General features: G+C 40.5%; 1 protein-coding gene across 1 annotated transcript; it reads right to left on the bottom strand.

Moving 5' to 3' along the window:
- Positions 1-81: 81 nt before the first annotated feature.
- LOC100554832 (cytochrome P450 2C19) lies at positions 82-11319 on the bottom strand. The gene is made up of 9 exons (XM_062957420.1): positions 11146-11319; positions 9247-9409; positions 8736-8885; positions 6342-6502; positions 5169-5348; positions 4057-4198; positions 2882-3069; positions 2355-2496; positions 82-504 (listed from the first exon to the last, which is right to left on the bottom strand). Exons 1-9 carry the CDS (start codon positions 11317-11319, stop codon positions 323-325), a joined length of 1482 nt encoding a protein of 493 aa, XP_062813490.1. The 3' UTR covers positions 82-322.
- Positions 11320-13657: the final 2338 nt, after the last annotated feature.

A 13657-nucleotide genomic window follows, 5' to 3' on the forward strand; every position in this document is an offset into this window, starting at 1 on the left:
AGAATTTTATCTCGTAAATCGCCTAGAGCATCTTGGATGGAGGGCGATTAATAAGTACTTAAATGATGATGATGATGATGATGATGATGAGAGCCACGTTTTTACTTTTTCACGGAAGATCAAGAGGGAGGGGTTTTTTTATGGGTTTTTTTTTCTCAAAGTGACACACCACCCAAGTCATGCTAGGTTTTTTTGGTGAATTTTGACACACCAAGTGCAAAAGGTTGCCCATCATTGGTCTAGGGTAAGATCAGCTTGGTTTATTGTCATTGAAATGGAAGAGCGAACTCCATGAGAACGTCATGAGAGTGGAGTGAGCTCCTCAGCGTGAGGAGAAGCAGAACGGGACTTGCCGTGGGATGTTTGCAAAGCCACTGACGTCCGGGGTGAGGTCGATCTTGGTGACCCCCGGAGCGTACTTCAGGCGGAAATTCTGCAGGATGGTCGTGACGAAGAGGAAGAGCTCCATCCGGGCCAGTCCTTCACCAAGACAGTTCCTCTTTCCTGGAGGAGAGGGAAAGAGAAGACGCTGGCAATATATGTCACTGGGAGGGGGTCTATCCCGTGGGATCCCTGGAAAATTACACTTCGGGACTGCAGCTTATAGAACTCTCTGAAAGACTGAGGGATTCTGGGAGCCAAAACAAGTAACTTTCCCAAGCTCTGTTTATTTTACAATGACATTTCTACTATATACTCAAGTATAAGCCAACCCAAATATAAGCTGAGGCACCTAATTTTACCACAAAAAAACTGGGAAAACTTAATGAGTATAAGCCAAGGGTGGGAAATGCATCAGCTACTGGTAAATTTCAGAAATAAAAAAGAAATAAATACCATCACAATTACTGTACATTAATTGAGGCATCAGGAAGTTAAATGTTTTTGCATATTTACATAAAACTATAATTTAAGATAAGACTGTCCAATTCTGATTAAATCTCTATTCTAACCTTCTTCAGTGTAAATATGTTTACGTATTATTTCAATAATAATAGAGTAAAATAATAAATGTAATAACAATAATAATACATAGAGTAAAATAATAAATGTAATAACTTCAACAATAATAGAGTAAAATAATAAATGTAATTATAACAATAAGATAAGACTGTCCAACTCCGATTAAGTCATTATTCTAACCTTCTTCAATGTAAATGTGCTTATGTATCTTTCCTATAATAATAAATAGAGTAAAACAATAAATGCAATAATAACAATAAATAGAGACAAATAATAAATGCAATAACAATAATGATAGAGTAAAACAATAAATGCAATAACAATAATAATAAGAGTAAAATAATAAATGTAACAGTAGCAATAATAATAACAGAGTAAAGTAATAAATGTAGTAATAACAACAATAATAATCCATTAATCACCATAGTTTATTTTAACTACTGTATACTTTTTGGGGAAAATCCTGTGTGTATCTGAATAAGGAAAAGTGGGAAAGAAGGACTGGAAATGGGAAAAAGTTGACCTTGGCTCAAGTATAAGCCAAGGGGGGCTTTTCCAACCTTAAAAAGGGCTGAAAAACACAGCTTATACTCAAGTATATACGGTATTTTGAATGTCTTCGATGTGGCTTCATATATGTGGAGAGATTGAAGGGTTCTCTCAATGGCCAAGAAGTCACAGGAATGCATTGCATGCTGGGAGCAGCCTGATTGCAACATTTCTGAATCCTGGAAATCAAGGTATTGAACTTTTTGTTGGATTTTGGTTGTGTGTGAGTATGAAATGTGAATCAAGTGTTTTTGCTGTTTTGCAAGTGTGTGTTTCAGCAATGAAACAGTTAACAGCAGGCCAGTTTGACTGACAGCCTGCTGTGGCCTATACGACATGATTTCCGGCCTTGAAGGACAGGACTTCCTTCGGACTAAGGAATGTGCTTCTTATCAGTTGGACTGTGTGTGCCAAGCCGAGCGGCAAAGGAAGAATGCCTGCTTCCAGTGATGGCTTTTGCTGTGATGTAAATATCTTTGTAAATATTAAATAAGTGTTTGAACTGCAGAGGTCTTTGCTTCTGTACTGCTTCTCAGAATGAGAGCAAACAGTCTGACATTGGAGAAGAATTGGTGAAGGGCAAAATCAGGGTGCTGATGATCGATGGTTTTTGAAGACACCCACCCCCACACACCCTGTTGACACATTAGGCATGGATTGATTTCCCAGTCCCATGGGTCCACCCCATATATCCCCTTAACTGTCTCTTCACAACGTCTCCCAGAAATTGCAAAGATTCTTGCTGTGAACCGCAGTGGTTTTGAAGACCCTTTTTTATCCTTTCTTCAAATACTCCTATATATTATCCTCCACCCTTTACACAATCCAGCCATTCCTCAGACCTGCAGAGAAAGGCAGGTCTGCTCCGTTCTTCTTGAAATTCCCTTTCTCGTCCAGAAAATGTTCTGGGTCGAAACGGTGTGGATTTTCAAATTGCTCAGGATCATTCAATGCGGAGGTCAGCATGGGCAGGATGGTCGCACCCTGACGGAAGGAAACACACAATGCAACAGTGTCACCACGTAAAATTGGATACCAAGGAAGCATTGGGATTTCTGCTGGTGCTCTTTATTTCTTTATTTCTGACAACCTCTGCCTATAGTTGACTATGGGAAGCTTATGAAGGGGTCCATGCATCATATGAAGAGTCTCAGGACTGTGTAATGAGGTCCTCTGTCAAAGTAGGAAGACATTGCTACCTGTGACTTCCATCCCAAATGAAGTTGGTAAGAAATACATTCCTAAAGCAAACTACATCTCCCAATCAGAATAAAGTTCTGACTGTCTGTTCAACACCATGGTGCCAGGGTATGTTTTGGTCTCCTTAATAGAAACCCACAGTTGATGATCCCCTTATGCGCCATGGTACCTTTGGGATGATGAAGCCTTCCAGTTCCACATCCCTCTTTGCCTTTCGAACAAGCCCAGAAGGGATATGATCAAGAACCCGCTGGGCTTCGTGGATGACAGCTTCTGTGTAGGGCATCCTGGGGCGGTCTGTCATGGCGGGTGGGCTCTCCTGCCCAATCACGGAGTCTATTTCCTTGTGGACCTTTGCTGGAAGCAGAACCAAAGACAATGTGTTTCCATACATATCGAGAAAAAGAGACCCAGCTTTGGTTAGTTCCCTCACCCTCTTTGCAACTTGTCTGCATTAGATAGTGACAGTCAGTTAATCTTCTGGCATCTCATCTGCTTTAAATACGTCCCGGTTTCTTCCTTCTTCTACTACAATGATGGGCAACCTTTTGCGCTTGGTGTGTCAAAATTCACCAAAAAACCTAGCATGACTTGGGTGGTGTGTCACTTTGAGAAAAAAACCCCCATAATTTCGCAATATGTATAGTTTAAATAACAAAAATGTATAATTGTAATATATAACTGTATTTAATAAATCAAAAACTATTTACTACCATTATTTCCATGTACAACAATCTATGGTACCTCTTGCAGTTTCCATGCTGATTTCTCTCTATTCTAGTTTCAATGTAGTCATGAATAATGAATAATATAACAATAATATAATGGTAATAATATGATAATATACTACAATAATAACAGAATAATAATAGAATATATATCTATCTATATCTATATCTATATCTATATCTATATCTATATCTATATCTATATCTATATATATATATATATATATATATATATATATATATATAGTGCATAATTTCCATGGAGTAAACAACAAAACCACTGGACCAAATCACACCAAATTTGGCCACAAAAGACATAGTCATCCAATCAATCTGCATGCAGCAGCGTGTCAGCAAAAATGGCTAAGCGTGTCAGTGCTGACATGCATGTCATAGGTTGACCATCACTGTTCTACTACCTTTTCTCTTTGTTCTTGGCTTACCCCACTTGCTGCAAACTGACTTCAAATTGCAAATGGATTTTGCCCTCAACGAACTCTTGTCCCTCCTACTTGGCTTGACCAAAATCAATCTGCTGCAGCCTCTGCTCAAGAATAACGGGTATGAGTTCAAGCAACAGTACAATAAGACACAACTGACTCCAAGGCCGACAAACCTGCCACTGCCGAGTGTTCCAGCAGCAGCATCAGGGTGAACCTCAGGGTGGTGCTGGTGGTCTCCATCCCGGCAACGAACAGGTCATAAATTGACATCATCAGATTCTCTGTAGTAAATTCAGTCTTTGGGTTGATCTTCTCCTGCAACGGGAAAGACCAAGCACAAAAGCTTTTTCACCAGCCCACAAGTACTGATGTAAGATCAGAACCAATCCCTGGGCTGGATGGGGAATTCTGGGCGTTAGTAGTAACGTTTCAGGTCACTTGAGCATATCAACATCCTCCTGCTAAACTGAGGTCAGAATCCTATATCTTCCCAGATCATGATGTACTGTGGTTCTCAGCATTCCCCATTTTGACTACACGACCAAAAACATAAATAAAATAGTCTTGATTTTTAGGCCTGTTTCTGTCAGAGTAATTTTCAGCGCAGCAGCAGTTGGATGGAATCAGTGGAATGCAGAACGAAGTGACATCAGAGACGATGGTAAAACTATATACAAGTTTTACTGTAAGCAGTAATAATCAAGACAAACAAGCTTGAAGACAATGGAAGAACACAGGACTTGACTCTCACTCCAGGCAGACAGCACTCGACTCAGAACTGAACTGAACTGAACTGATGCAATCAGCAATGCACACACACTTGTGTCTGGACACTCCCTGGTTCCAGCCTCACATCAAGGCCATCACAGCTTCTTAGTAATTAACTCTTTCCAGACTATGTTACACTCTTGGATGATGCAATCAGTATGCAATACAGACAAGACACAAATTTCATTTAAACACTACCAATACACAAATCCCACATTAACAGTTTCTGGGGTTATTTGGGGTGCTGATTCAAAGAACAGTTGCAGAATCAACACCCTCTCATGTTTCTTCCTATTTTATGACCCCCAATCACATGTTGCTACTTTCGTGTTGGTTTTACCCCTTTGTGTGATGCTCTAGATTATTTCCGTCCCTGTCTTAAATATTTCATCCAATGCAGGGACTAAATCTGCTTCTCCCTGGAGATCTAACATCTGTGCCATTATAGAAATGTTCAAATTCCAGATGTTCTCAGTTGTCCTCCAAAAAGGAGGAGCACTCTTTAGTTCAGGCTCACCTTCTCCATTTTGAGGAGGAAGGCCTCAATGAAGTCCTGAGGAGCATTTGTGGCATCAAAAGTCCTCACATGTTCCTCGATCTTCTGGGTGACAAAGTCCTGGACACTGAAGGCTTCCTTGAACATGGTTTGATGAGGGCCCGGCAAGTGGTCCATGATCCAGGGGAAAATGTTGTAGAGCTGAAGGGGAAAGAGAAAGAGGATGAGGCAGTGGGCTCTGAATGATGGGTGGCATCACCAGACAACCAAGTCACATAGCCATCCAGAGGGTTCCTTGTCTCTTCCTCTTTCCACCAGTTTTTAGGACTGTAAGAACTGTGAAACGGGCTGTGGACAAAATCCTGTGGGTATGCCATGAATTCCCCTTTTACCCTGAGTACAAGGTGAGCATCCCTTATCCAGAACAAAGGAACCCAAAATGCTACAAGATCCAACAATGTCCCAGTGGTTGGCTGAGACCTTTGCTATCAGATGGTTCAGTGAACCAAAACCTGGTATACAATGGCCTATGTGTATAAGCTGTCTATGAAACCTAAATGAATTTCATGATTAGACGTGGATCCTATATCCAAGATCTAGGATTATTTAAGATGTTATTTTATATTGTATGTGATATTGAAGGTCTGCCTTGTTTTGGAAGCTGCCCCGAGTCCCCTCATGGAGAGAGGTTGGCTTAGAAATAAAATTACTACTACTATCTATCTATCTATCTATCTATCTATCTATCTATCTATCTATCTATCATTATGTACATGTATTCTGAAATCTGACATACCAAACACATCTAGTCTCAAGCATTTTGGACAAGTGGGACTCAACCTGTAGTCATTAGGGTCTTGGTAAAGTTACACACTTGGAACCCAAATCTCAGAATCCTCTGGCCACCACAGATATTCTAGCTGGGTCATTCTGGAAGCTGTTGTCTTTTCTGATCTGCACACTCCAGCCCCACTCACACTGCTGTTTAAAATCCAGGTTATCTGCTTTGAATTGGATTACATGGCAATGTAGACTCATATAATCCAGTTCAAAGCAGATAATCTTGATTATTTGATTTGATAATCTGGATTATATGACAGTGTAGATCCTGCCTCCATTTCCCAGTTCATAGCTGTCTTTTGGTTTCATTTGCTTTCTCCTTCCCAGGGTGGTCATCATGATCCTCCTTTTCACCTTTCCTGCAAAGCTGCATTCGATTCGGAAGCCATGGGTAATGAAATGGAGGATCCGGAGGTACGCTTCATCCTTGTAATTGAACCGTTCACCCAAGAGGATATGGCTGATCACGTTCCCTGTGCCACAGTTGAAAATGTTGGTTGGGCTCAAGGGTTGGCCTGTGTTGGAGAGCAGCAGAGTTAGTAGGGGTGGAAGGAAGCGTCTCAATACAGTGTCACCAACGTACTGCCCAAAGCACCCCATTCCAGTCTGTTGTGACTCAGTTGGAACCTCAGAGTGACTCTGATTGGGATTATGGGATTCAGGTTCAAAATGTCTCTGATGGGAATTACGGAATTCAGGTTCAGAGTGTCCCTGTTGTAGAAGATGAGGAACAGGGAGTCTTTCCCACAGCAAGGAATGGTGTTGATGATACTGAAACTAGCCAGGTGCAAATTGACCCAGAAAAGGACGACAGTTCTCAGTCTGATAGCAAGCAGATTGATGCTAACAAGCTGGCTGGCCTTGATGAAACAGAATCTTTAGATCAAGCTGGCCGTTTGGAATTCAGGGTTAGAAGGAGTGTGAGAATAGCAAACAAGAAGGAGGTCAGAGGCCAAAGAAATGCTTTCATGCTTTGCAAAGGGTATTAAAACAGTGTGTTGGGAGACAAACCTTTGTCAAAGCAACTTCTTGCTCAATCCAAGAAGCAAGATCTCATTTTCCTGGATTATTTTGCAGCCTTTGCATGTTCATGTTCATAGGACTTTGTCATGCTCTAATGGGACCTTGTTTATTCCTTATGATTTCTTGGATTATGCTTTGAAGCCTTGTTTTGTAACAATCTTTTGAAACTTTACTTTTGCTATTTATTTTCTATTTCCTAATAAACTACAAAATACTTCAACCTGTGTGCAGCCTGGTGTATATAGCAAGGTGAAACTAGCCTGAGATGCGACACAGTCCTCCTATGGCCGCTGGTGGCTTCCAGATCAGGAAGGCTTGTGTAATGAAGTATGAGTTTTGTATTCATGTTTGTTGCATTTAACTATGTGCTTGTGGTTTGGTTGGGTAGGTGTGAGATGGCGGTAGCCATTTGGTGGCTCTCCTCTGAGGCAGTTGCCATGGAGATGTGGGCGGAGCTATCTGCCGAGGGGAGGAGAAGTGAAGAGGTTTTTAAAAGTGAAGCCTCAGTCTGTGCTCTGATGAGGCACAGGGAAGATTGATTCCAGGTTGATGGGATCAAGGAGACTCAATTGTTCATTTTGAGTCGGTTTTAAATAAGTTTGGTGACTTATTTAATGTAGTCTGTGTCCTGGAAAGGCACAGAGAATCTGTGATAGTATATCACAAGGGTGACTGTGGTTTGAAGTCACTGGATAGTCCAAGTTTCAGACTTTGGGAACCAATCCCAGCTGGACTCACAGAGATCCATTGAAGTAACAGTTTAAAAGGAGCAGAGGAAGAAGTTTTAACTACTTTAAGTAAAAGAAGTGATACTTTAGAGAGTTTGATTCATCTCATTCTAGTATTGTAACTGTTAATAAGAATACCTCTAAGTGAAACATCTTTTGTAACCACCAAGCTTGTGCCTGAATAAACTTGATATTGTTCTTTTTACATCAAAGCCTCTGTCGTCTATAGACTCCCTCAGCACAATTGCGCTAGCGTTTTAACACTGAATAAAGTAAAAGGCTTCCTCTGAGCTATTGGGTGGTTGAGCACTTTTATAATCTAAAGGTGTCTCTCCACACAGTGGTAGCTGCATTTCCACTAATTGGTGGCAGTTATCTTTTATTATTTGGGACATCTCTTCATTACTAATTGGGTCTTCTAGGATACCCTCCTTTACAGCTTGAATCTACTCTGGTTTAGTCCAGATTAGAACCTGAACCAAAAAAAAAAAGGGATACCAAGATGATCTTGTGAGACATGGCTAAGAGAGATGGGTCTGCTTAGCTTGAAAAGGGATCTAAAGGGAGGTCATGGAGAAGATTGAGCCATTTTGTTTTCTTCTCCTCCAAACATTAAGACAAAAACCATTGAGTTCAAATTGCAAGAAAAGAGACTTTACCTAAACATTGGGAAGAACTGCCTGACGGTAAAAGCTATTTGATGGTGGAACACAATCTCTTGAAAGTGATGGACTTTCCATCTTTGGAGATCTTTAAATGGAGATTGGATGGGCATCTTTCCAGGATGCTTTATTTGGGTATTCCTGCATGGCTGAAAGGGGTGGGATGCATAAAAATACTCAATTCTGTTCACAATAAGTACCAAATGCTGTTTCCTAAACACAACTGGAGAACAAATGTTACTACTCACACCCTCAGCTAACCAAAGGATTGTCTACAAAGACCAGGATGTGAGTCCTCCAAAATGCAATTACAAAAGCAAGGTATGGGCATGCACCCTTGGTCTCCCTGAGAGCCTTCACCAAGTGCTGGGCCTCCTCCTGGATCCGTTCCTCGATGCTTTTCTTCCCCATCCCAAAGTTCTTCAAGGTCATGAGGGAGAAGCGGCGGAGCTGGACCCAGCGCTCTCCGTTGGATGTGAATAAGCCTGAAGGAGGCAATGAGAGAAGACAAGTGGGATCAGAGCTTAGCACATTATTTCTGCCCGTGTTCCCTTAGGAGAGTAGTACAAGATTTAGAGATGAATAGAGGCCACAAAAGCAGTGTTGGATGTGGCTGACGGACTGAACTACACGCCAACTTCTGCTTTTGAGTGGGCAACTGCATGTTCATGTGTCCCCAGGATTAGTGGTCCTTCTTGGCTCCATTGTTGGTGGTTCACGTGTCCTTGAGAGACCTTGTTTTAAAAAGAAACAGCTCCCTTCGTGCCACATTTCAACAATGAGCTGCATCAGATTGGCCCGCTCTCCTCGCAACAAATGTTGTCTCGCTTGGTTGAAGGACCTTACCAATTCCTCGGTTGATCTTATCCAGTATTGGAAATCTTCCCCGGTTGAGGAAATCATCCCCACTGTCCACAAGGACTTTCTTCACCACGTTGTAGCCATAGACGACCACTATCTGATCCAAGCCGAAATACACCATGAAGACAGAACCATACTTGGCGCTCAGCTGCAAAGGGCGAGCAGATGAGTAGTGTTTCAGCGGGATAAGAGTATACTGTCAAATGAATGCAGCCACTGTAACTGCAATGGTTCAGTGCTGTGGTTCGGCGAGACTCCTGCAATTTTTGACATAGAAGGGTAAGGACTTTGTAAAACTATACCTGCCGCAAGTCCATAGTATTGAGAAACAGCACTTAAAATACTACTATACTACTACTACTACTAATAATAATAATAATGTCAGGAGCTGATTTCTGCTGTTCAAGAAGTCATCATAAATCTTCTCCGTGACATCTTGAGGTTGCTAGATGGACTAACTTTTCTCCTGTGATAAGACTGGTAAGAGATTGGGAGGCAAAGAGAGAGATCAGAAGCAAAGCAGGGGCGTTGTCCGAAACTGCCATTTGTGATTTTTTTTCTTGAGAGATCTGAGCAATAAAGCCAAACCTAAAAACACTTTTGTGAGTGGTCTAAGCTGCTAACTAGATCTTGCAGGGAGTGACATATTTTTCTATTATACTTTTTATTAAGATTTCTTTTATAATACAATAATAATATAATAGTAATAAAGAAGAAAAAGGAAAAGAAAAAAGGTAAAAAGAAAAGAGAAAAAGAAAGGTTAATATATAGATATGAAAAAGGGACATAAATAGAACAGATTTAAGACTGCAAGTTAGAGTATCTATTTTACTATGTTTATTACCTACACTAAATTGTGTATATTCTGGAAAAAATTAATTAACATTTTGTTATTATTGTTATAGTTACTTAATTGCAGTACATAGAAGAATATATATATATATATATATATATATATATATATATATAGAGAGAGAGAGAGAGAGAGAGAGAGAGAGAGAGAGAGAGAGAGAGAGCGAGCAGAGGCGAAGAAGAAATGGAGATATAAACAAAGGTTAAAATTATCAGGATAGAGAAACGATGTTACATAGAAAAATGACTGGTTGTTTTGACTTCCTGGTATCTTCCAGAGGTCTGTTCCTTTTCTATTTTTCTGTTGTATTCTTGTTCTTTTCTCCCTTTCTTCTTTCTTCCCCTTTGTTTTTGTACATTGTTTTGTTTTTATGAATAGTTCTTATCATATCAATATTTTTTTATTCTTTAACATGGGATATTCATTAACTTGTTTCCAGTTGGTTTCCTTTATTTTCATTCCTTTATTCTTAGTCATAAGAAACGTAAGCCTATCCATATTTCTAATTTCTAAGATTTTTGTAATCCAGGTTTCTTCATCAGGTATATCTTGATTTTTCCGGAACTTAGCATAACACAGTCTTGTGGCTGTGGTCTTGATAACTAGATCCTGCAGGGAGTGACATATTATGACCCTAAAGTAGCTTGCAGAAAACCAACACAACCCTATTTAAAACCCAAAAGAATTCAAACATTAAAATAGAATTAAATATTAACAGTATTAACAATGGTGTCGAATTGCATTCATTTGACAGGCCCCGTTCTTGCTTTGTAACCCATAATGTTCCCTTGGACTCTCTATTCATGTCCTCCTTTTCCGACCTAATTAGGTTGAATTCAAGATTCTGCTTCAACTCCTGCAGGGTCCATTTAGGGTCGTTTCCTATTCATTCCCAGAATAGAAGAGCACCCTCTTTGAACTACAGTTCCCAGCATCCCCCAAAGGACTATTTTTGAGTCATGGTGAGCCTTGAAAATAACCCCAAAAGTCCTTTCCCCTCAAGTCCAGCTCTTTTTCCTCTCACTCCTTACCTTCTTCAGCTGTCCTGCCGTGCTGGTTCCCTTCAGCTGGAGGAGGTTGCCAATGACGGGGAGAGGGGTTGGCCCAGGTGGCCAGTTCTTCCTCTTGGCCTCCACATTTCTCCAGGCCACCAGAAAGACCAGGAAGACCACCAAGAAGAGGCTGGTGGTCCCCAAAGCATCCATTGCCTTCCTTCCTTTGTCAGAAGAAAGGCTGAAGTGCACAGACCCCCCTCCCCAAAGTCAACAGAGCAGATCAACAGGAATCTTGGGGTTGGGCAATCAGTAGCAGCAGAAGGAGAATTGCACAACCTTGGGCCGGGGCCTATGTTTGTGTTCCCCCTTTATTAATTTGACTTGCTTCCCAGCTTTGGGATCCATGTTAGCTCATGTCAAGTTAAGAACAATGGACACTAGGCATGTGCAGAAAATTCAGAAGAGTCAGAAATCGTAGGACAATTGGAAGTTTTGTAAGTCGGAAACCATATTCGAAGCGTTTGCGTGGCCCACACCAAATATTTTAGAATCAAAACCGACCCCATACATTTTCTTTTTAGTTTTGTAAATCTCAGAAGGCTCCCAAAGTCAGTTTCATATTCAGTGCAAGGCAAGGAAGCAAAGCCATTCAGCCAAAAAGGTTGCCTGCCCGCCCGCAATAAATGAAGTCTTGGCATTAGGAGCCATGAAAAGAGGGAGCAGTGCATTTTGGGAGCAGCACAGAACTCTGGGAAATGTAGTTTGGGAAGGGGAGGAGCCCTACACCAAAGAATCAAAAAGGCTGGGCCCCAAACTACATTTCCCAGAATGCATCAGCATCAGAATGCCCCAATTAGGAGAGGAGATCGGTCTGTAGCCAGCCCAAGTTCCAATGCATTTGTTAATATTCTCTACTATGATTTCTGTTTAAATGTCATTTCCTAATTGGTTCTGTCATAAAAACATGGCAAAAGTTTATTACACTGCAAAAACTTTGCGCAACGGACATCTTCCTCTATATAGCAGGACATTATGCGTTGTTGAGTCTCCACCAATTTAACAGAGTTTCTGCCACAAAAGCAAAGTTTCTGGAGTAGAACAACTACTTTCAAAGTAAGGACTATACAAGTAAACAGGAAATAGTACTTTGGAACTAGGAACATATTTTCTTTATTATTAAAAGACGTTGTTTATAAAAACTTTGAAAATTCACAAAAAATCCATGGATAAGTGAAAGGTTCTGAAATTTAGGGGATTAACAGTAGTAAATGTGTTCTACCATTGTAGCAAGTTTCATCCCAAATAGCTTTAAAAATTAGGGAGATAGGAGACCCTGAGGTTTTCCCAATTATAGTAATTTAATTATTCGCAATTACTGTAACAAAATAGTAACAAAATTTTGTTAGTCTCATTATAGTAATGAAATTTTCACTAAGTATATTTTATAAACACTTTAGAGCCCCCCAGTTTTGTAATCACTCTTGAACCATTTTTAATGGATTGCACATCCTACACTTTTCAAAAATTAATAAGCCTCCACATTTGCTAGTGTGAAGAACCTCATCCAAGTGGGAAAATCACATATATACACACACCCATATTGTTTTTATCTTGGGGAATTCCTTCCAGGAATGTCTAGGACAGTGGTTCTCAAGGTGTGGGTCCCTAGGTGTTTTGGCCTACAACTCCCAGAAATCCCAGCCAGTTTAGGATTGTTAGGATTTCTGGGAGTTGAAGGCCAAAACATCTGGGGACCCCAGGTTGAGAACCACTGGTCTAGGAAGTCCTCTGGCAGAACTCTGGGTCAACTCCCAGCTGTGATAAATGGGCCAAGAATGCCCCCATGTGGCCATGGAACCCACTAGTGTTAGAATGTGTCTGCCATGTCAGGAATCTGTCGCATGTTGATACCATTTTTATCCTGATAATATATGACGTATTTATATCTCATCAAACTACAAATCCCAGTGATATTGATCAATTGGACCTCCACAATATGAATTATGTAAAACTATATGAAATGGTAACCGTAGCTCCACAAGACCCAGCGAGCTGCGCCTCTTGTTTTTCCTTAACTTTTGGACCTCATCAGATGCAAGATTCTCTCTGTTTCTACACACTTTTAAAACATTTTAAAGATGGAGTCCCATAGAGCCCATCAAAGGACTCAGGAGGACTTCTGCCGTTGCCTGTGGGACTCCATTTTAAAATGTTTTTAAAGTGTGTAGAAATTGAGGTTTTTTGAGTCGGAGAGCAATTGTCTTCAGAGCTTTAAATTTGCACAGAAACAACTAAAGGTATTTATTTGAAGGTGGGATGGGAACTGTAAGAGTCCCCCATTTTACATAGATTGTTGTAGTGACATTAAAAAGAAAGCATTCTTGTGGGTGGTTTGCTTACATACTTTCTGTTTCCATTAGTGGTTTAAAAATGGCATGGATCTCATTGAAGGAAATGATTTTTTAAAGTGTCTACTTTAGTTTAAGGGGTTTGAGGGTTAAAGGATCCCAAGGAATAATAGTGTCTCAAAATGGGTGCCTTGTCCCTT

The sequence above is a fragment of the Anolis carolinensis genome, chromosome 6 (genome assembly GCF_035594765.1).
Source record: "Anolis carolinensis isolate JA03-04 chromosome 6, rAnoCar3.1.pri, whole genome shotgun sequence".
In the NCBI taxonomy this organism is placed as follows: Eukaryota; Metazoa; Chordata; class Lepidosauria; order Squamata; family Dactyloidae; genus Anolis; species Anolis carolinensis.

Bases quoted from the DNA above. Each gene is read 5' to 3' on its own strand.
- LOC100554832 (XM_062957420.1), bottom strand. From the start codon at position 11,319: ATGGATGCTTTGGGGACCACCAGCCTCTTCTTGGTGGTCTTCCTGGTC. The intron at 4,199-5,168 runs GTGAGCCTGAAC...TTCCCGTTGCAG, and splicing joins TCCTCCTCAAAATGGAGAAG to GAGAAGATCAACCCAAAGAC. The intron at 2,497-2,881 runs GTACCATGGCGC...TCCTTCCGTCAG, and splicing joins AAGGCTTCATCATCCCAAAG to GGTGCGACCATCCTGCCCAT.